This window comes from Canis lupus, chromosome 21 (genome assembly GCF_003254725.2).
Source record: "Canis lupus dingo isolate Sandy chromosome 21, ASM325472v2, whole genome shotgun sequence".
NCBI lineage: Eukaryota > Metazoa > Chordata > Mammalia > Carnivora > Canidae > Canis > Canis lupus.
Genome location: NC_064263.1, coordinates 42,597,801 through 42,621,698, shown reverse-complemented (window position 1 = coordinate 42,621,698; position 23,898 = coordinate 42,597,801). Strand labels below are relative to the sequence as shown.

At 48.5% G+C, this 23,898-nt stretch overlaps 1 protein-coding gene and 1 long non-coding RNA gene across 7 annotated transcripts in view; one reads left to right on the top strand and one right to left on the bottom strand.

Moving 5' to 3' along the window:
- Positions 1-23,898, bottom strand: part of NAV2 (neuron navigator 2) — a 722,151-nt gene that overhangs the window by 78,067 nt on the left and 620,186 nt on the right. For all 6 annotated transcript variants that reach the window (XM_049099111.1, XM_025459747.3, XM_025459751.3 and 3 more), the window contains one exon: positions 2,051-2,189. In XM_049099111.1, coding sequence (XP_048955068.1) covers positions 2,051-2,189 — 139 coding nt within the window. The remainder of the gene's footprint in view (positions 1-2,050; positions 2,190-23,898) is intronic.
- LOC112667750 (uncharacterized) overlaps positions 11,213-23,898 on the top strand; it is a 38,938-nt gene continuing 26,252 nt past the window's right edge. Inside the window, exon 1 of the long non-coding RNA XR_003141297.3 lies at positions 11,213-11,751. This is a non-coding gene — a long non-coding RNA (uncharacterized LOC112667750). The remainder of the gene's footprint in view (positions 11,752-23,898) is intronic.

The following is a 23,898-nucleotide window of genomic DNA, read 5'->3' as shown; positions in this document are numbered from 1 at the left end:
ACGATAGGAAGGCTGGTGACTCTCCTGACAGTTGGCGGGGGGGGGGGGGGGGGGGGCAGGTGGCAGGGACACAGGCCGGCTGGCCATTTCTAACTGGAGTCTCATCATGGGTCCAGCAGTGATCACTCTCAGGTCACGTGGCTTAGGTGATTTTCTTTCTGTCTTAAACACCCTTGCATTTACTTATTTTTTAATCTAATGTATATGTTTATTTATATGGTGGCATGCATGTATGCTTCCTCATAATTGGGTTAACTCCTTAATTAAATCGATAATCATGTTTCCTTTTCCTCCTTATAGTCCCTAGCAGCTGGTAAAATATTATGCGGTAGCTCTTAAAAACATCTTTTTTTTTTTTTTCTTGGCTTAATCACCCTTTTAAGTTGAGGTATAGCATTCATATGCTATGTGCACAACCTTCAGTATGTTTTCTAAAATTAATACCCTTCCATAACTATCACTCAGATCAAGATACAGAAAGTCATCAGCACCCCCAAAGTCTTGCGCCTCCTTCTTTCGGGTAGTGTTTTTTCTTCCACCACCAGCATCAGCACCACAATTCGACTCTCCCTCAACAACAGTTAAAAATTCTGGCGAAAGGGCAGCTCGGGTGGCTCAGCGGTTTAGCGCCGCCTTCGGCCCAGAATGTGATCCTGGAGTCCCAGGTTCGAGTCCCACGTTGGGCTCCCTGCATGGAGCCTGCTTCTCCCTCTGCCTGTGTCTCTGCCTCTCTCTTTGTGTCTCTCATGAATAAATAAAATCTTAAAAAAAAAATTCCGGCGAAAGCACAAATTTTCAAGAAGTCACAGGCAATCCCAGAGGTGACACCCAACGTATTTCCTCAGGCAGCCAGATGCCCACATTTCTGGTGGGACACGAGTACTCCCACACTCTGACGCATTCTTTATTTAGCTCTGTCCTCAAACAACAAACAACGGCAAAAGATACCTTGGAAAGCACAGAAATTTCCAAAGACTGCTCCTCTCTTCGCAGAGAAACAACTGAGAAAGGAAGCGGGTGTGGAAAAGATCCCATGCCACAGGAGCCAGCGCCACCACGGCTGACCAGTCCTCGGGCCCGCCGGTCCCAGCCTGGGGCCTGCCTAGGCGGGTGGCACCTCCCTCTTCCACTAGTGAAGTGGGCTTGCTAGAACCAGCCCCTCTGGCCACCCAGGAACGCTGTGAGGGGGAGCGAAAGCACCCACATGAAATGACTTCAGAAGCAAAGAGAAAGTAGCACGGTATCCGGACAGGAGATCTCAAGAGTGTTGAACACTCAAACCCCTCGGGGGCTGGCAGGTACGCGGAGGGTGCAGCTGGCCAGGAGCAGCGGTGGCACTCTGGGGCAAGGGCTCCCTGTCTGAAGGGGACAGACACTTGGATACGTGGTGGCTGTGGCCACGTGGAGAATGTAGGCTCGAGAGAGCAATATATTCTGATTTTTTTAGGGGAACCACAATCTCATTTTCATGTGAAATAATGTGATTTTTAAATTTGACCAAGGAATCTGGTCTGAAAAAAGAATGCTGCCATAAGCCAAAGGACAAATATCAGCACGAGGACGCGAGATTCAGACCAACAGTTCCCAACCTCCGGTCAGGACATGCTGGTCTCCCGGGCAGGGTTCTCAAGGTGTGCTCCCACCCCATCACTCTGGAGAGATCGGCATGTGCCCTGGACAGCAGTGTCTCGCTGTGGCTAGGAGGGGACACACACTCCAGGCGAAGAATGACCGAGTCCAGCCTCCTCTTTAAAACAAAACAATCCCCAAAACCAAAAAACAGATTCTGAAGCTGAGGTCCAGCAAGGAAATAGGGCTTTATCAAGGCCTTCACAGAGACAACGAGCACTCCCCATCCCCATCTCCAGGGCCCCATTGCCTGACCGCCCCCCTTCCTCAGCAGGCAGAGGTCGGGGCTAGTGAGATAAGAGCACAGGCCTCACTCATCTCGTGTACCTGGGGATGTTCCTCTCCCCTAAGGGGCCCCCTTGGTCCACCAGGCCAAGGCTCCCTGCTGGCAGGGGCACCGCGGGAGGAGCCCATCGCTTACCTGCACATCCAGGTTTTTGCGAGAGGAAGCAGGGGTGTTGGCATAGGAACTGATGGAGGAGCTGGTGTTGATGTCATCGGTGCTGAGGTTGTCTATGGTGTCGCTGATCCCGCTGCTGACGGAGCTGCTGTCATCCCAGCTGCCGAGACAAACACACCCTGAGCACTGGAACCACACGCTGGGTCAGCTCAAGCCAACAATACGGACCAGTGCATGCCATCCCCGAAGGCACCTTGTGTCACAAAGCCCCAGCCGGGGCCCTTTTGCCCCCAGTGTGACTCATCTCAAGGGCACCATCCATCCTTGTTCTGGACTGGCAGCTGGATGAAGAGGCTGAGACCCACATTACCCTCTAACAGAGGGTGCTCTCTTGAGCAGAGGGGGCTGCAGACTCTACGTACCTCCTACCCCATCCTCAATGCCATCCTGGGAACTCTGTGGAAGCCAAGGGCTATTTCCCAGACCTAGTGGCACAGTGGTGGGTGTGGGGACTACGGCTGGAAGCACTGCGGAGCCTCAAGAGCAGCACGCTCCCCGGGGGCACGGGAAAGATGAGCTGCTGGATGAAATTCTCAGGACTCCACTCCTGGAGTGGAATGCCAAGGGAAGGAAAGCTACCCAAGCCGGCAGAAACCTGTCAAGGCCCTTAGCACTTCTAACTCGCAGAGCACCCCAGGGTACACCTAAAATAGAGTTTATGTCCCTACCCACAAATCCAGAGACCACCCCTGCCCCTCAACTCAAATCTCCAAGCAATGGTTTTTCTTCTTTCTCTTCCTCGTCTCCCACCACCACCAAGTCCTTCAACCCATCACCTGGTCCTAAGCACCTCTACCTGAAAAATGTACCCCCCCCCCCCATGCACTGGCCACCACCTCTGCTGGTGCCCCGTGCTTCCAGCTGCTCCCAGGTCTGCCTGGGTTACTGCAAAGAGGCCACTGGGCTCCAAGCCCACTTCTCCCTACCAATCCATTCTCCTCACAGCAGCCAGGACCATCTTACTGAAACACGAATCACATCCTATAGCTCCACTGCTTAATACCCTCCAGGGGCTTGGCAGACACTTAAAGCCCAAGCTCCTGACTCTGGCACTTAAGACCCTCTGATCTAGCCTCCCTCCTCAGTCCTGCCTCCTGCCCACCTCTTCATCGCCGGCTGGCTCTAGTCGCATGGGCTCCTGCTCCTTCTATGCCAGCAGGGTTATTGTGTTCAAGACTCTACAGCCGGTGTCCCTCTTCCTGGACACTTGCCCTTGGCTCCTACTCAAGTGTCACCAGCTCAGAAAGGCCTCCCCTGGTCCCAGTATCTACAAGCCCAACCTCCCCATCCCAACCAAACCTGCTACATTTTCTCATTTGTTTGGCTGCAGGGTGGCAGGTATATAGCAGGTGCTCAGAAGATACTTGTGCATTTAAACTCAGGGAGCGAGGGGCACCTGGCTGCATCAGTCAGTTGGGCGTCTGCCTTCAGCTCAAGTCATGATCTGGGGGGATTGAGCCTCACAACAGGTTCCCTGCCATGTGGGAAGTCTGCTTCTCCCTCTGCCCTTCCCCTGCACGTGCTCCCTCCTCCCCTCTTTCTCAAAGATAAATTAAAAAACCTTTTTAAAAAAACCTCAAGGGAGTGAATAATTGAGTACAGTACAAAGTAAGCTTCCAACATAAATGTAACTTGATCTACTGGATCCAGTGGGGAAAAAAGTAAGTATTCTCGCTTATCTATTGTACAGGTGGAAATGCTAAGGCTTAGAAAAGTAGGAAAGGCAGGGTGCCTGGGTAGCTCGGTTGGTTGGGCGCCCGACTCTTAGTTCCAGCTCAGGCCGTGGTCTTGGGTCGTGGGATCGAGCCAGGGTCAATCTGTGTACTGAGTGCCTGAGATTCTTCTCCCCTCCCTCTCCCTCTGCTCCCCCCACCCCCACGTGTGTGTACTATCTCTCTCTCTCTAAAATTAAAAAAAAAAAAAAAAAAAAAGGTTAGAAAGGCAAAGTTGCACTAGACCAGACAGCCAGTAAAAGGTGGAATAGGACCGGGATCCAGCCGTTCTGACCCCAGAGCCACCTTCTTTACTGTGATGCCAAACAGCTTTCCATTATGTCAACTTCCAGAACAGACATGGCTCACTTTCTCAGGAGGAAGCCGAGGTTTGGAGGGCCTCCCCACAACGGCCAACTGCACATTCCTGTCTCCTGCTGCACAGTGATGCTGCAGCAGTGTCGACCTCACTTTGTGGGCCATGTCCCCTCCACTTTCAGGCACACAGTGCATGCTTATTAGACTCCTCTGGACCGAACTCATGTGGAGAGGAAAGACAGGTGACAGACAAAAAGTCACCCCCAGCTGTGGGCTCTGAGCTCAGCCCCCTCCCCCAGCTCATTCTTGGACAAGTCTCAACATCTATACCTCAGCTTCTTCGTAGGTGACGTGTGGATCATACCCCTAGGCTGGGAATCGTGTAAAGCTCAGAGAGCATGACCCAACAGATGGAAAAGGACCCAAATCTGTTCTCACGATTACCAAGAAGAAAAAAAAAAAGTCACAGGAGTCTTTAATTGCATCTGCTCTCTGGGGTTAGCAATTTAATACATCTAAAATGTCCTATAATCCAGGGAAGAAGAAAGGGGATTGAAGAGAGGAGTGTGGCTGGCAGGGAGGAAGGCGGGAAGTTAGCAACAGATGCCCATGAATCCAAGCCCTAGAGTTTTTGCTTTGAAATTGTACCCGTTCCTCCCGTATGGCCTTTCAACACCAAGCTGTTATTGCAGAGGGGCATGTGGCACTTATTGTACACACGATTCTTCTCACATCGGTGCCCGGAGCATCTTGGGGCTGCCCTGACTGAGCAGGCCCAGACGGGGAGAAGCCAGTGATTGACGCCATGGAAGGTGGGAGTGGGGACGCCAGTGATGAGGACGGAGGGGCAGTGACACCGAGGTGGCCCCGGCTGAGCAAGAGCTGTCTCTGTGCCAGACACCAGCTGTCCCCGCATTCGGAGAACCAGCCATGTCTCCCTCATTTCTGCATCTCTTGGGATACTGGCAAGTCCATTTAGATATAAAAATCGGTTACTCCGAACTTGTCCTTTCCCCCACATTTGGGGTGTAAGTACTTTTCTACGGAGCACTTAGTACTGAAAGTACTTCAGGAGATTCTCTGGGATAACAATGCTGCCCTCACAAGGGAATGTGGGCCAGATGCTGGCTCTTCTGTGCCCCTCTTAGACAGTTGTCCATAAACCTCTTCACAGCTGTCAAGGGCTGGAATAATCTCTAACTTGGCCTCAAATTATATTCCCTCAACCTGTGTGACCACACAGGAGAGCTGAGAAGAATAAAGTGCAACTCTGGAAGAGATGCGGATGGGGCTTGAACCTCCAGGGGCCACTTCATCCTCACGTGCCTGGGAAGGCAGCTAGTACAGAGAGAAGCAGAGTCAAGAGGAATGATGTCATGTGAGCACCCATATCCAGCCGTACCTGAGGCCGTGGGAAGCCAGAAGCACCTCTCGGAGGCTAAAAGTGAGAATCAATAAATTCCTTTCTTTTGCTCAAAACTAGTTTGCTTCGGTTTCTGTCACTTGGTATACTGGTGCTACTGAAGGGGGAACTGCCATTTGTCTGTAAAATGACTCCAGACAAGTGGCTGAAAAGTCAGCCGGGAGAAATGTAGAAAGTATGCAGAATTCATTCAGGCAGTAAGAACATTAGTGCATCCAATCAAGTGGCAAAGGAAGTTAGGTACAACCTGCACCCGGGGTACCAAAGTCCAATGACCCAGGTCCGGGTGAGCAATGTCGAAAAGGGTTACAGACATGGATTACAAGGGAAATGCGAAAGGAACACAGAGGATCTGTGTTTGCTGTGTGGTGAAACGAGATTCCAGCCAAGAGGCTCCAGGGACCCGGGTGACGCAGCAGAAAGAACTACAGTGTATTCAGCTACGGCTCTGGAACCATCATTCTGGAATACGACGTGACCATCCTTGCATCTTGCTCTTGAATCCAAATGAGAAACACCGTATGATGATAAGCCTATTCCCTTTCGTTGGGATCAAATGACTTTAAATCCTCGGGAAGTTTTTAAAAAGAGGAAAGGAGATGAGGAAGTAAATCATAACATGAATACTTAAGTACAGGATGAAATCTCTGTGATCACTAGGATAAATCTCTGTATATTTATAATACTTAGAAGAATATGGGGCATATTAAAGAAGCTAAATAAAAACAGTCCTCTGATTTCAATTGTAAATGAGTCCTGATTTCTGATCTGAGATTTTTAAGATGAAAGGTTTAAGGATTGGGAGAGAGCCTGTAAAAAAGAATTACAGTGTTTGAGAAAACTTAATTTATGACATTTTAACTTTAGTTTATTTGATTTGCCAGAGTTAAGTGCTTACAAAGATTTTGCTTGTTAGGCTGGTAAGTCCACCCTGTCAGATGTTTGAAGAGCTTGAGGAAACCAAGCATGTTAAACTTATGAATGCACTCTAAAATATTTAAGGAAACTTAATTACCCAAGTTTCCAAACAGCACTAATTGTCAAAATTCAATTTGTTCAATCTAAATTAACAAAGTACTAATCAAACAACAAGTGGAAATCATCTTAATTGTTTTACAAAAATACTTGATTTATAGATGAGATGTGTAAGGAAACCTAGGTTTAAAAATCAAAGCTTTAGGGACACCTGGGTGGCTCAGTGGTTGAGCATCTGCCTTCAGCCCAGAGTGTGATCCTGGAGTCCCGGGATCGAGTCCCACATTGGGCTTCCTGCAGGGAGCCTGCTTCTCCCTCTGCCTGTGTCTCTGTCTTTCATGAATTAAAAAAAAAAAAAAATCAAAGCTTTAATAAATGGAATAGTAAAACCTAATGAATTCTAAGATGTTCTTTTGAGGCACAAAAGCACTCCTTAGACATTTAGAAAACTATTAGAGGAGGGGCACCTGGGTGGCTCAGTTGGTTAAGCATCTGCCTTTGGCTCAGGTCATGATCTGGGGGTCCTGGGATGGAGCCCATGGGCTCCCTGCTCATTGGGGAGCCTGTTTTTCCCTCTACCTCTGCCCCTTCCCCTGCTCATGCTTCTCTCTTTCTGTCTCTCTCAAATAAACACATAAAATCTTAAAAAAAAAAAAAGCTATTAGAGATTTCCTTTTGAGAATGAATTAATGATTTTTATAAGATTGACCAGAAGAATAAGTGAGCCCAAGAGAGCACACCTCCTCTCTTTACTAATTTTTCCCACTCATGTTCACCTTTGCTCTGCATTGCAAGACTTCTAAAGCTACTCCAAAGCTGCTCCCAAAATCTCAGGGGGAACACTGTATTCGACATCCTTGGGAGATGAGCAGAGCCCAGCAGAAGCTCAGGCTCTCCTCCTGCCTCACAGGCTGTATGGTAGGAAATTGAGAGGAACATGGGATACAGACCTTGGATGGTTCCCCCCCCCCTTTTTTTTTTAAATTTCAAGACAGCATATTATGTTTATGTCCTATAAATTTTTTGGCAGAGACAGCTAGAAGATGCCTCCACTGATTCCTCAGAACCATCAATGCAAACACACTGCTTCTCTGCCAGATGAGACACGCCCCTTTTTCTGTACTCCATGAAATGCCCCCATCGGTGCAGTCATACAATGACACAACTGAAGTTACAAGGGATCAGATATGAAAACCTTCACCTACTTGGAGCCAGTGGGTGGGTGGAAGGATGCCATCAAACATTTGCCATTGTCCTTCAAGACTCTTCAACTCAGTATTTTTGGATTCTGAGCCAGGGACCTTGGATTCATTTGTTCATCTTACCCAGTCGGCCAGTACCTCTATGTGTCGGGCATCATGTGAGGCACCGTAGGGTACAGCGATGACACCCAGTTGTCCCCACCCCTGACAGCGAGGGCAGTGGATGTGACACACACACAGACACAAGCCCAAACACAAATGTAAATGTAAAGCAGGGAGAAGAGCAAAGGGTACAACTAGAAACTGCGCAGGTTCCACACATTTCTACAGCCTCTGATATCTCCTCAAGCCCCCAGCCAGGTGCCAGCACAGGCAATAGGAACAGTCTGCAGCGTGCTGGATCCCAGGCCCACCAACGCTCTCTGCTACGCCACAATCTCTTCAAGGCACGGAAGTGGCAAGAGCAAGGGACCAGGGGAGCCAGGCCCTGACCGCAGCCCTCCCCAGAACTACTACAGAGTTTGGGTACCTCATTTTCTCTGTAGGCCCCAGACTTCCATATAATGAGGGAGCTGGGTGCAGCCATCCCAAAGGTCACTTTCTAACTGACATCCTAAGAGTTTAAGCTCAGAGAAAAAGTTAGTACGGTGGCAAATGGGCACATGGAAGGTGCCTATGGTGGGGCGCCTGGGTGGCTCAGGTGATTGAGCATCTGCCTTCAGTTCAGGTCATGATCCCAGAGTCTTAGGATCAGGGTTCCCCCCACTACATTGGGCTCCCCACGGGGGGGCCTGCTTCTCCCTCTGTCTCTACCTCTCTCATGAATAAATAAATAAAATATTAAAAAAAAAAAAAAGAAATCGCCTGCTAGCCAACCTAATCACAAAAGAATCTCCACCAGCTGACAGCAATCAGGTGCATCAAGAAGAGACCCTATTTTGGGATCCCTGGGTGGCGCAGCGGTTTGGCGCCTGCCTTTGGCCCAGGGCGTGATCCTGGAGACCCGGGATCGAATCCCATATCAGGCTCCCGATGCATGGAGCCTGCTTCTCCCTCTGCCTGTGTCTCTGCCTCTCTCTCTCTCTCTATCATAAGTAAATAAATAAAAAAAAAAAAAAAAAAAGAAGAGACCCTATTTTGGCCAAAACCAAGGCCTCAACTGTTTGCCACTTCTAAAAATTCGGATGTGAAAAGAGCCTTGAACAGCAACCAGAAAATCCATTCAAAAATGGAAAGATCCCTAAAGCCAGGAGGCTCCTGTTTCAGTCTTACAAGACATGGCTGACATCACCTTGTCAGGAATTCAAATGCCACTCAAAAGGCTTAAAGCACAATTTTAACAACCAAACACAAGCTATCTGCTATGAAGAACGCAGGTGAAAGCATCATAAATTATTTTAGCTCCTCACACTCCCTGTTCTCCTCCCTGTCGTGGGGAGTGCACATTCCACAGAACCAAGGAGAGAAACCTGCCTCCTCCAGTGCACCCCCTCCCTGAAAAACCACCTCTAAATCTGGACCCATTTGTAATAACAAGCTCTTCCGGGCAGTATCCAAACTGCAGCAGGAATTTGTAATGGTCCTGAATTACTGTGATTTCATAACTTCATCTCCCATGAAGCAAAAAAGCAAAAACGGAATCCCAGGGTTAGAGGGATGATTGAACGGATTTTTCCACTAGGATTTACACACCCATGCGTGAGGAATCCTGGGTTTCAGCAAAAGACTCCAACTCTGAGGAATTACCGAAGGTTCTGGAGGGTCATTACACTCCTCGAACGGACGCCCTGTGAGATAATGTTGTTGACTCAAGGGAAAGACATGCTAACCAATGTGGTAAAAGAAAAGAAAAGGAAAAATCAATCCCGTTGCAGATACAGAGGTGTTCTCTGCTCACTGATAAACCACAGCAGGTTAGCAGAGAGGAAGTACTGGCACTGTGGTTCTCAAAAGCAGTCTTCACAAGCAGCAGCTCCTAACAACCCTACCCCCAAGCCCCAAGACTGGGTCCACTTCCAGAAGGCCCCCAGCGCCCTCAGGCGCAGTCTGGGCCAGCCCCTGCCCCCCCTTCCAGCCTCTCTCCCGGGGGCTGAACGCACGCTGCAGAGCCACCTTGCAGCAGTGTCCCGGCCTTACCTGCTTACTTTTCAAGTTCTGCCCCAGAATCACAGCAGAGCTCCTTTCCCGGCCCCGTGCCCCCCGCCAGACAGCTGTATTCAGTTGCAAAAGCCCAGACTGGTGGAACTCGTTTTCTGGCTATTGTTCAAGGCAATTGTTCCCGTGAAACCCCAGGGCCCAAGCGGAATGAGATCCTTTGGTGTGGATGAGTGAGCAAGCCCAACTGGAGGCTTAGTAGTAACCCCTGGGGAAGGGAAAGGTTTTGGCTACCTTCATTTCCCACTAGACAGGTATGTTAACTATTTCCTTCCCGGGAGGTATTCTCAAGAGCATCACCTCCTCCGGCCACTGCAGGAGGGCCTACTAAGAAAATCCACCTTCAAAGAATGCAAAGAGCACTCCTGCGGAACCCCGCCTTTCTTTGCCAATCTGGGAATGATAATAAGAGAAGCGGCAACTTGGAAGTTCAAAGTTGTGCCAGACCTCATGCTAATTACATGCATTATTTCACTTAATCCTCACAACTCCGTGATACAAATAACACTCACTGATGGCTCGTTTATGTGCCAGGCCCTGTTACTTACATTTTCTCTGGGTACTAACACTATACCCATTTTAGAGATGAGACTATTGAGGCTTGGAAAGAAAGGCCCAAAGGTCATAAACTGCGAATGTTTACAGATCCACGAGTGCGCAACCACCTTGTTCATTTATTCATCTGACTCACTTTACTCCACACCCATCAGGTGTACTGTAATGACTTCAATGTTTTCCACAAAAACGTTGCAAAAGCCCAGACTGTATCCCCCCAAAAAAAGGGATACAGTTACTCGAAAAAAGCCACAAGCAAGCCTCTTCTCTCTAGATTTCACCTTCTGAAATCAGCCTACAATGGTTTGCAAAATGGCCCAGAACTTGAGTTTGAATGAGAGTACGGGTAGAAACAAATCCCAGTAAATTTAGTCTCCTCTAGCAGCGGGACAGGGGCCACGAAGCCCTGGAGGCTCCCAAGGGAGGCAGCACAGCTCTAGAGAGAAAAGAAAGCAGATTTATTTGAACCTTGGCTCTACCATTTAGTTGGTCGGAGCACCCTCCCCCCCTCACCCCCCCCCCTCTCGCTTCTGCTCCTCAGGAAACCCAGGCTGCCTTCTGTGTGATCCGGTGCTAACACCAGGCCTCATGAGCTTCTTGTGGGGACCAAATCAGATCTGCAGGCACTCAGGAGATAACCAGCTCATGTCAGCTGCAGCACAGAAGCCGGGGAGCCTGAAAAGAGCCGCAGGAAGGAGATACAGGCCCAGGTTACGAAATCGATGATAAAGTACTAGGGCAAGAACTTGCTGTGGCCACTGTGTCCCAGGGGAGAGAAGCAAGCTTCTACAGACGGTGCCAGGTGCAAGGCCAATCATTTGGGGGGGAGAAAGAGAGAGAGAAACAAGAGCCCCATAAAGAGGGCTGCGAGGGGATTTAGCAGCATTCAGAATGCCAGGGGTTGAGTTTCACCCCACAGCACCTTTGTCCCGTTTTGGTAACTCATTCCCCCGGAGCAAGTAGGTGGTCCCCTGAGTAAGCGTGAAATTCCTCCCTTTGGCTCCAGGGGCTGGTGGGGCTGGAAACCCCAGAGGGATGCCTTATGGCCTCATTGTTACAATAGGCACCGGCGTGTCTGCTGACCTCATCTACACAAAGCCCTCTCTCCTCCAAGGCTCCTCCAGAGAGGGCTGCTGACGCTTGGTCCACTGCCGGCCAGCTTTTGCCAAGAGACCGCAGCAAACCCATCCTGGTGTTCTCTTTACCAGAAGATGTGTGCTCCCCAAACACGAACAGACTTCAGCACGGGAGATATAGCTAAGGCAAATCATAGCCAACACTTACACAGAGTGACAACTCCCATCGTGGGATCTGGGCACCTCGGTAAGTACTCTACACACACTATTCACGCGCTCCTCTCTCTTACCCTATGAGGCACAAACTAGGAATGTTCCCTTTTCGTAAGTGTGGAAACTGAGGATTCTAGAGGCTAGGCAATCTGCCCAAGGTGCCAGAGCTAATAAATGCAGCTGGACGGCAACTTAGATCTGCCTGACTCTAAAACTCAAGCTCTTCATAACCACATTAATTCGACCAAAGAGCAGAGGGAAGGATACTTTAAAGTGGATCCCAGTCCTATAAGAATTTACAACTCCCACGTGGTACCCAAAAAGCCCAGGACACTTTTTAATGCAATCACATTATTATTAAAACATCTCCAAGAAGGCAAAGAAAAGGAGGAAGAGGCAAATCCCAGACAGGGCATTGGCTGGCTGCCTTAGGTCTGAAGTCGGTGGAGAGGGAAGTGGAATCCCACCATTCCCATTTCCTACCCCACCACACACTCTCTCTCACACACACACACACACACACACACACACACACACACAATGCTTAGTTCCCTACACATCTTAAGAGGTCTGGGAACCTGAATGCACAAAACAACTATAACCACCTTGGGGCGGCTGAGAGAGGCGGCTGGCCCCCAGAACCAATCCAGCCTCATTTTGCAGTTTGTCAGGGGCCTCTTCTGGGGTAATGGGGAAGGGAAGAGAAACACTTCCCACTCGGGGCGCCTGGCTGGTTCAGTCTGAAGAGCATGCGACTCTTGATTTCAGGGTCGTGAGTTTGAACCCTATACTGGGTGTAGAAATTATGGAAAATACAAACTAAAAACTAAAAAAAAAAAAAAAAAAAAAGAACCGAACCAGAAATAACCACTCAAAATCAGCTTTGCAACCCAAAAGCAGTTCAGACCTAGCTAATTAGCCAAGCCCAGCACACATGTGAGCTGCTAGTGCCAAGCTTGGGTCAGCATTAACATGCCGGGTGAACAACTCTCCCTCCAGGACTCAATAAATCCAGCCTCTCGGGAGGCAGTCGGAGTTCCAGGGCACAGTCCCAGCAGCCCAAGGCCAGCTCCGAGGCCATCAGCTGTCCCAGATTTGACTTCTACTTGGGCTCCTGCCTTGCTGACCCAGGTACAAGCACAAATCCAGTCACAGGTCCATCCACCAGCCCAGAAGCCACAAAGAGATCAGAGAACTCCCAGGTGGGTCCTGCTGCAAAGCAGAGCTGCTTCTTAAAATACCCCCCACACCCTCTCAGAAACCAGCAGAATCTGAAAAGCTCAGGAAGGCCACGCTTGCCAGGATCATGTACACTTTGGTGAGTCCTCTGCAACAAAAAGTGCCCTTCATTCAGCTGAACCCACGTTTAAACTTGTAGATTAAGCCATGCTGAGCCATCTGCCAAGCCCAACAAGGAAGGCAGAGTGGTGGGTAAACCTAGGTTCCCATGCCAGCTTCGCCTCTTATTAGCTGGGTGACCTTGAGCGAGTTATTTAACCTCTCTTAGCTCCCACTGCCATGCCTCAAAATCGAGGTAATATCGCTGGCTTTGCAAAGAAAATTAAATGAGACCATGTCTGTGAGATGCTTGGCTAGCACTAGGCGATAATGAACATTGTTTTCTCTTCCCCTTGTCTGGCTTAAAAATAGAAACGTTTCTCTTTGGGCAGCTTTTATAGCAGCCCTAGCGAACAAGAAAAGTACTCATACTTAAATCTCCCATGCTCTCTCTCCTGGAGCCCAGTTTCCAGAAAAAAACCCACCCAGTAATTTGCAGTATTAGTAAACACAACCGCAAGTTCACCCGGCTTCTTAGATTCCAAACAAAACCTCCAACTGCTAGGCATTTTCATCAGGGCCCTCCGAACCACCGCAGCCCTTGCCGGGGCCCATACCGCCTCTCTCCAGCTCTGCCTCCGCCCTAACTGAAAGGTCTCCCTCCAAAAGCCTGGAGTAAGGATTTAAGGCAGCTGGGTGATCACCAACCGGTTTTTCAGTCTCAACACCCTAAGATTTGATAAGACGGTCTGGAAAAGATTGACATTACTCAAACGTCCAGGTGGACCAAGGACATTTATTTGGGTTAATGCTCTGGGCTGCCCCAGAGCTATCAAGGCTAGAATGAAAGGAGCCGTGGTGGCTGAGAAAAGGATGCTGGATGCTGGATTCCTGGCCTGTGGCTCCCCCACCACAGAGCAACCCACTCCGCACCCCCCCCCCCCCAGGATTTTGGCAGCTACACCACTGGTTGCCCTGCTGGGTTTCCAGTATCATCCAAGGAACGGTAAGGCTGGACACACAGCACAACCCGCCCCAGGCCCCAGAAATTTTAGGAAATCATCCTACCTGGTCAGGTTCCCAGGCCAGAGCATTTCACTACATTGTGGTCCTTAGAGAAAGCGGACAAAGAAGCCGAATGAATCCCCCGGTGGCAACTCAACCCACCAGCCAGCAGCCAGCAGCCAGCAGCCCGCCAGCCCACGTTGGGCCAGGGAATCCCGGGCACCCAGCAACTCCGCTACGAAAGGACCAGTCAGACGGGGATCACTGTTCCCCAGCCCGGGAAAGAAATCCGATCCACCAACAAAATTAACCCCTTAAGTGCCGAAGGAGCGAGAGGTCAGGCCCCAGCGCTGGTATCAAGTCAGCTGTGAAAAGTTTCAGCGAAGCAAAAGCTAACACCGAACTCCGAAACCATTACCGTAAAGCACCTAGTGGGAGGGCCTTCGCCGTGGTCCCTGGGGAATCTGCAACAATGGGTCAAGCTGAGTAACATCTAAATGTGAAAAAAAATTTTTTTTTTTTAAATCCCCGTGGACTGTGCCAAAACGTTGGGGAGAAAAATTTTTTTTCAGCCAAAAGTGCTACTATCAACAATGACACAAAATCATTGATAACACTTCTTAGCTTATTCCACTGACAATTGAAAGGGAAGCATTTGATTGAAATGATCAGCCTACGAAGATAACTTCTGAACCTGAAAGGGAAAAGATACCTATCTGTACAGTAAGGGATGACGTATATAATTCCCGGTGATGTCAATTTTGATGCAGTGCCAACAAAAATACGCATTAATTCCTGATGCTACTTTTATTTTCAAAGGAAGCTCCGTCTATGCATCGCTGCTTTAAACATTACGGTACGAAGGCTGGGAGGGGAGGTGGGATGGGAGAGTGTCCCAGTTCTGGGATGGGAAGGGGTTGCACCGACTAATCCCTATTAAAACCTGTAATCAAGGAATTCAGAAGGAACTAAGTAAACAGATGCCGTGAACAATGAACAACTGTTTTACTCTTGAAAATTCAAAAGCGAAATTATGTTATATCCACAAGCTTTTATTTTAAAATGAAGAAGGATTAAGATGCTCTCCAAAACTCCAACTCCCTCTCCAAAAATCCTACCAGTTGGCTCCTGGCAGCTTTCAAAGACTTTCACGAAGAAAGGCTCCCTTCCCACCCCCACCCCTTGGCTTGGGCAGCCTCTCCAGAAGGATGGGGGCGTAGAGGACTGTGTGTGTGCGCGCGCCTGTGTGTGTGCACGCGCACTGGGGGGGCCGGGTAGTAATAATAGTGGCTCCAAGCAGGGTCTTGTGTGGTTAGAGTTTGCTCAGCAAACAGAAGCCTTTCAAAGGGGAACGAAGAGCCATTCCTCCCCCAACCAAGAGGGAGGGAATAAAGGGTCAGCTTGGAGAGGAAACAGGGTCTAGTGGGGCTTCCCAGGTGAATGCAAAGGCAAACGTGTCCAGGAGCATAGATTGTAATCTCGAAGGGGTCCCAACTGAAGTTAATCATTCACATCTCATCTCTCAGGGTCCTCCCCCGCTTGGAAAAAATGTTGCCAGCATCTGCAGTGGGGAGTGGGAGGCAGAGGCCAAGGGGTGGGGGAAGGATGAATTTGGGAGGCGGTGTGGTTCAGATTTATTGAGACAAAAAGTGAGGATGGATCCAAGCTCTGGCTGACAAAGATGTTTTAAACCATTTCGCGTATCTTCTGCATCGTCCCTGGAACTGGATGTATCTTCGTAACATGGCTTGAGAATCTGGCTGACCAATGTGTTAATTTGGGTGGAATGGGATGCTGACTATATACGTGGAGACCAATATATATGTATATATACGTACACATACAAAAGATTTCCACTGTTAGCTGTACTTGTTCCTTGTCCTTATTTTGGGCAAATATATGTAAAAATCCAGATTAACCACCAACACCAACATAAATTAAGGGCAGCCTATCCATTCAGTCATTCATTCAACTAACAGATATTTATTGAGCATGTGGTATATGCCAAATCACTGTTCTAACTGCTGAGGATACCATAGTCAAAAAATATATATAGACAAAAAATTCCCTATATTAATGGAACTTACCTTTTATTTTTATTTATTTATTTTTAAAAGATTTTATTTATTTATTCATGAGAAACAGAGAGGCAGAGACACAGACAGAGGGAGAAGCAGGCTCCATGCAGGGAACCCGGACATGGGACTCGATCCTGGTCTCCAGGATCACGCCTTAGGCTGAAGGCAGGCGCTAAACCGCTGAGCCACCTGGGCTTCCCTGGAACTTAACCTTTTAGTGGTAGAACTATAAATGAGAGAAAATATAAATTACACAGTATATTAGTGATAAATGCTAAGAAGAAAAAGTAATATAAGGAAGATGATGTGATTTGGGCGGGGGGGTGTTGTCTGAAATTTATCATAGGATAGTAAGGGAAAGCCTGCGGGGGGAGGGGGGGATGATTGTTACTACAGACCTGAATGAAGTATGTTAGTTGGTTATGTGAGTATCTGGGGGTAGCCCTTCCAAGAGAGGAAATGGTCAGTGCAAAGGTCCTGAGACAAGATACAACTTGCACATTCATTCCAAGAACCCAGAGCCAGGTGTGGCTAGAGCAGAGAGGAGAGTGAAGCAAGGGGAACCTAGGAGATCAGGTCAGAGGGGCCAAGCGAGAGGGAGATAGACACGAAGAGAAAAGGATGCTTAAGGAGAGCCTGGTGAGTTGCTGTAAGCATCTTGGCTTTTCCACTCACAGAGGAAAAAAAAATTTTTTAAGAAATCTTTTTTTTTTTTTTTTAAGATTTTATTTATTTATTCATGAGAGAGACAGAGAGAGAGGCAGAGGGAGAAGCAGACTCCTGGCTGGGAACTCCCAGGCCCCAGGATCAAGACCTGAGCCGAAGGCAGACGCTCAGCCACTGAGCCACCCAGATGTCCCATCACAGAGGAAACTTTTTACAAGGTCAAGTTTATCACACAAGATGATGTGCTGGGTGTGTGTGGGGTCATTTCTCAGTCCTCTTTCTGTGGTTAAAAGATTCACATCTTCAACACCAAACCCTCTAAATTCTTTGTAGCTAGAGGTTCAAATTTAGCCAGGGCTTTCCCAGGCTATGAGAGATACTAATCAGTGAGGTTAAGAGATCCAACCACAGAGGGAGGGGAAAATCAGAAGGTGGGTCATCCACCTCCTTGAGAGCGGATGCCCTTTGGCGCTTTTCAAAGAGCCAATCCTCCTGTCACTTCTGACCCTGACTTCTAAACAGGGCAAATCCCAAAGACCTTCAAGAACTCACAGCCTTTTTCTCCACAGAAACAATGTTATCAATGCTGCCAAGGTTCCCAGGTTAATTCGTAGGGCCATGTTGTAAACCAAAAAGGCGCTGATAAACCCTGCCCAGGTACTGGAGAGTAGAAGGAAATATTATGTAATGAGAGAAAACAAAACCACTGAAGTAAATCTAAAAAGCCGCTCACTTAGGTCTAACGAGTATTTTATTAAAGCAACAGTAAATCAGGGTACCTTGCTCATCTCCTCAACATCATCAGTTTTGCCCTTATTAGCTCTCTCCCACTGGCCGACTCACCAAACCAAACACAAATCCGCTTCAACCCCATGTCCCAGGGACGCCAGGGTGACTCAGTGGTTGAGCGTCTGCCTTCGGCTCAGGACGTGGTCCCAGAGTTTCAGGATCGAGTCCTGCATCGGGCTCCTGCAGGGAACCTGCTTCTCCCTCTGCCTGTGTCTCTGCCTCTCTCTGTGTGTCGCTCATGAATAAATTCTTTAAAATCTTAAAAAATAATAATAATAACCCCATGTCCCAATTCTCCTCCTGGACCACACCAGTCTTTGCTCCATGTTCCAACAAAACACGCTGTCGGTACTCCGGCTCCTGTGGCCTGTTCCCCCTCCAGTCACACTCGGTCCCCACCACTGCAATGGAAAAATGTTTTCTTTCTCCCGAGCGCCGATTGCTTCATTCCTGCCAAAGCCCGCGGCCTACACCCTGCTGGAGTTTTCAGAAGCACGTAGCGTAGTGGGCAGCTTGCTCCTCCTTGACTGGGTGCCCTGGGGGCTCCCCCGCCTGCATGGGCACCTGGTTTCTTTCTCCCTCACTGCCTGTGCCTCGGTCTCCTTTGCTCACCTCTTCTCCTCTCCAGATCTCGAGGGTTCTGGCCCTCGGCCCCTCTCTTCTCTACCCGGTTTTTTCCTAGGGGATCTCACCAAGGGCTTCACATTCTAGACACAGACGGGCAAGTCCCAAGTTTGATTCTCCAGCCTGGCCCTCTTGGGGTACGTGATGCATCTCTAATCTATCGCCCCTTGTACAAAACTCTTGCTTCCAAATGCCAGCTTGTCCGCACTCCCTCTCCCAGAGTCCTCCCGTCTCAGCCAACGTACAATTGTCCTTAGCCATCCTCAGTTCTCTCTTCCCTTACTGCCTTCTATATAATCCATTAACAAGTCCTTTTGGCTCAATTCCTCCCCAGTACCCCATGAACCTGGTCATTAGTCAGTATCTACGGGAAGAAAGCTGTGGTCCACGCCACCTCCCTGATCACTCAGCCTTCCCTCCTGCCCTGCTGGGCTCCATCCTCCACACAGCAGCAACGGGCACGTTCTTCAAGTGTACATCATGTTGGGTCGCCTTCTGCTCAAAGCCCTCCAGTAGTTTCCCAGGGAACTTGGAATAAAATCCAAATTCACTTAAAAGGTTCTACATAATCTGGCTCCTGTCTGCTCCCTCTGCCTCTCTGCCCCTCTCCTTCATTATGTGCAAATAATACAGGGCCTGGGCCTTCCAATGTACCACCTTCTTCCCATTTTAGAGGCCCTGCGCTGGGGCTCCTTCCTCCTGGAACGCCCTCCTCGTCCTCTCCGCAGGGCTGCCTCCTTCTTGTTCAGGTCTTGATTGGGGGGTCTCTTCCTCAGGGATATCTCCCTAGACTCTGGCCCAGTTACTTTCTACCCCATGATACTTCCTGGGGCTTACCAGTTAGCACATTATCTTCTTTGTTGAGGAGGGATGTTTGTATTTTTTCAAAAGTAAGCTCCTCGAGGACAGGAGTGAGGCCTGCTTTTGTTCTGAGGGATCTCCTCCCGGTGCCAGTGGAACCACTGATGTGGTCTTGGACCAACTGGGTACAGGAGGATTAAACAGGGCACTGAACACTCTGTGCAGTCTCCTGGGGACTCCTGGTATTTTCAAGGACTTTAGCTTCATGGTTCTTAATGTTTTATTTGGCCAAAGACCCCATTTAAGAATATGATAGAGGAGGGGCACCTGGGTGGCTCAGTGGTTGAGCATCTGCCTTTGTCTCAGGTCTTGATCCCGGGGTCCTGGGGTCAAGTCCTGCATCAGGCCCCCTGCAGGGAGCCTGCTACTCTCTCTGCCTGTGCCTCTGCCTTTCTGTGTCCCTGGTGAACAAATAAATAAAATCTTAAAAAAAAAAAAAAGAATCTGATAGAGGGGTACGGGAGGGGTGCAGCAGTTGCTTAAGCATCTGACTGTTGGTTTCAGCTCAGGGGTCATGGGATTGAGCCCCATGTTGGGCTCTGCACTCAGTGTGGAGCCTGCTTGATTTTCTCTTTCTGCCCCTTCCCTGCTCTAAAATGAATAAATAAATCTTAAAGAAAAAGAATCTGATAGAAGCAGTCTCTATCCTGTTACAGGTCAGCCTCTCTGTAACAAAAATGCATACAGACGTCCCTTTGCACTTAATTTCAGGGGATTCACTGACCCCCTGAGGCCTGTCCATAAACCCCAGGTTAAGAGCAACTGCTTCTGAGTTTTATGGCACTGACTTCACACAAGGTCCAGTCCCACTTTTATCCTATGCTTGTTTCCTTCTTTCAGGAGCTAGTCTTAGACTCAGTTGTGTCACTTTCTACTGGCTTGCTAATAACAAAACAAAAAGAGAAGGCAGGCAGGCTCTCCTGGGTGGATGAAAAGAAGGGGAAGAGGTTAAAAGATCCATGCACACAAGAAGCATCTCATTCCTGCTGTGGAATTTTACGGAGTGTGATGGTCCCTAGATGATGGGAAGCGGAGAAATACTCCGGGGGGCTTTAGCCTTCAAAGCACAGGAGTTAAATTGGGAGTTTATGATTTTAACAAAAGTCATAAGAAACTAGGTAGCTTTGGGATAGAAAAAGAACAGCATTCAACAAATAGCCACCGAGTATCTAACCTGCACCAGACCAGACTTTAGGAAAAAGAGGGCAAGTGAAAGAAAATGTGGCAGCTCTGATGGGGCCACAGACTCAGAGGAGACAGACCAGGAAAATCATTCTGGATGTTATGGTAAAAGCGATGAAGGAAAGAAACAGGGTGCTGGGAGACGGAGCCACAGGAGGCGGCTCCTGGAAACAGAGCGGTCAGGAAGGCATCTCAGGAAGTGATATTTAAGCTAAGATGTGAAAGATGAGGGGGAGCCAGCCAGCCAGCCATGCCGAGGAGGGAAGCCAGGTGTTCCAGGAGGAGGGGACGTCAAGTGCGAAGGCCAGCGGGAGGGAAGAACTGTGTGTCTGAGGGACCGAAGGGTGGCTAGCATGTTTAGAGTGTGGGTGGGGAGGTGTTAATGGACAAGCAAGGTCAGCCCCTGCAGAACTCCAAACCCATTAGTAACAAGTGATCCCAGTGAGGCATCAACAGAGAACTTTGGAGATGTGGTCAGTGTGCCGCTGCCCCTCCAGCCTTCTTTCTCCACTTCCTCAGTTCCTTTCTGGGGTGCAGAATCTGCAGCATAACTAAGAAATCTGCCTTTCCCGTGGAGGTGCTTGTGCAGACTCTCTGCTTCCCCTTGTTCCTGGGCCCAGCGGACTCTTTGCACATACGTGCAGTAGGGTCCTGCCCTATTTCTCCAGTGGGGAGCTGATACTGCCCTCCAGTCTCATTACGGAGGGAGTGAGCTGCATTTCAGCTGCAAATCTTTCATCTTGTGGACTTGGAGTTTCTGTCACCTTCCACTGGTTAATTCTTGAGATTGTCTGGAGCCCACACTTGTGGGTCCTCACACGTAAAAGTAAACATACTCCTCGTCTTTAAACAAAAGGCTTGGGCAGCACCAATGGCCCAGCGGTTTAGCGCCGCCTTCAGCCCAGGGTGTGATCCTGAAGACCCGGGATCGAGTCCCATGTCGGGCTCCCTGCATGGAGCCTGCTTCCCTCTCTGCCTCTCTCTCTCTCTCTCTCTCTCTCATGAATAAATAAAAATCTTAAAAAATAAATAAATAAACAAAAGGCTTTATTCATCAGGAAGAGTAAGTATCCAGTCTGTTCTTCATGTTTACTCCCCTCCCATTCCAAATCTGAAACCCAAGGCTTGTTAACAAATCTTGGACAGGGAGGCCTGGGGGATGTGAACATTGGTTTCTCCATCTTTGGCCTAAAATCGAAATGCAGACATACCATCCTCCATCCTCCATCCGAGGTGCCTTTTCTGACAAGATGTCTGTTGGTCAACTACAAATCAATTCCAAAATGATGGCTTTTCCAACAGAGGACACGAGGCCCAAGTTATTTTCAGTGACAACAATAATTCAAATGTATAGACTTTACCACCTACAGATCTCCCCTCATTTAATTCTCACAGCTATGCTAACATGTATCATTATCCACAAATCAGAGAAAAACAGACTGGAACTCAGAAAATTGACTCATAGTCATACAACTGCTAAGAGACAGATTGAAGACCATATCTTCAGATGCTTCGAATCTTGTTTGGCCGCCAGGACACCACATTGCTTAGGGTAGTGAACATTTCCAACAGATCCCACTAACACATTTAGTCGGCCAGGGCCACTGACAGGTTATCCCAAAGTCCTTCAGCCGCTTCTAAACACTCTTGGGCTTGGTCTGATTTAGATCTACTCTTACCAAATTCCATGATATCATGGCTTCTGCTGTATTTGAGGGGGCCATTCTCTTTAAGATACTGGCTGGATGTTGACTTTTATGTGCCAGGCATTGTGCCGGGTTAAGAGGGGTATGCAAAAGAGAGGAGGCCTGTCTCCTTGTACTCATGAAGCTTATAGTCTGGTATGGGTGGGAGTGTCAGGCAGCCAAGTAAAAAACATACACATTTCACTGCAAACCATGAGGTATGCCATGAAAGAAGAGTAAAGCTGTGAGAGCATCTGACGGGAAAAGAGATTACTGTCTGTAAAGTCAGAAAAAATGTGTGCCTAGGCTGCCTGTAGAGGAATGCTGGAAGTTGACTCTCTGTGAAAATGTCCACATTTGTGCCTAGATAGCGCTTTCTATCCGGTAAAAATCCAGATTATCTCATAAAACCCCATCCAAACACCGCTGGCAACCAACAGCAGCCACAAAGATTCCTGTATCATTGTGCCCGTGGCTGATAGGAATAAGAGTAGGTTAGAAAGTTAGTTCCTCTAGTGTTTAGGAAACAGTTCAGAGCTAAGGCTTTCCTGTAACTTTGGTAATAAATGTGGTTATTTAGAAAAAAACATGAAAAAAACAGAAGCCCAAAGGGGCAAATCCATGCAGCAATTTGTTCTTTTAATAAACAGAAAAATTAAAGGAAATTTAAAATCATGTCATTGGCTATAAGGAACTATATTTCTATAATGGTGTTATAGGTACATAGGGAAAATCCCAAGACTTCAAATACTTATTTTTGCAGCTGCAAGATTCTCTCTATTAGAATGGATGGGTAATGAATACAATATTTGTAAAGTCACCTTTTGGCTTTTTCTAACGTGGCTCCAGCTACAAGGACATCCTTGAATGTGTCTGTGGCAGGGGGAGATAATGAGGGAGAGGGGTAGGCGGGACTGGGAAGGAGACTGGAAAGGAAACGTGGAGGGTAATGATCACGGGCAGCCTTGAGCAGACTGTGATGTAAGCCCCCCCGCCCTTGACCGTGGCAGCCCTCACATGTGGAGGGGACCGCAGAGCAGTGGAGAAAACACCACACAGGGGCTGGGTTTGACCAAATCACTTCCTGATGGTAGCCCTCAGACTGCTTGCCAGTTCAATGAGCTGGCTGTCCTCCCGAGGCCACCCCGAGGTTCTGGAAGATCCCTCCCCAAGCACCCACATTCTGTAAGTCTATATCCCTAGTCTCCCACTGGAATTCCTTTTCAAAAGAAAGTTCTTTTGCCTCGTGGATTTGAAGGACTGACCTCCCATCTGTCCCCTGCTGGGGACAACCGCCCTTGAACTTACTGCAGACCTTCTGGGTGTCAGGTGTTGCATCAAATGATAAAAACCTCATCCCACAGAACCCTTCCGACAACACCATTAGGTAGTCCCTCCCTTGTAAGAAAACCTGTTCTAGACTTTAGCTTTGGTATTTCATTGTTTCCTTTGTGAGTTTATAGGGGCTATAAAATAAGTTCACAAAACCTTTCACGATCTCTAAACCACAATCTTGTCTAAATCAAAGGGGGAAAAAAAAGTGAGTTTGGCAAAGAGCCCAGCTCATTCTAGGTATTTGCCTAGTCGTGACACTGGCTGAAAAGTTACAGACTGCTTAAGAATTAAACTCCTTCTGTTTGACCACGAGTTTCTGAGAGAAAAACTGTCCCGAGTGAGGGAAATAAAATAAAACAGAGTGACCAGCACATAGTAACTGCTTACAAATTTTGCTATGGGTACTGAAAACCAGCTGTGTGCCAGGGATTATACAGTGCTGATACTAAAAACTCACAATACCCCAGTAAGATAGATTTTATTATCTCTGATGATCCACAACTCTGAGAGCGGAGGTATGTTGTTCAAAGTCATGCAGCTAGGGACACCTGGGTGGCTCAGTGGTTGAGCAACTCCCTTCGGCTCAGGAAGGGTCCCGGATCGAGTCCCACATCGGGCTCCTTGCAGGGAGCCTGCTTCTCCCTCTGCCTGTGTCTCTGCCTCTCTCTCTTTGTGTCT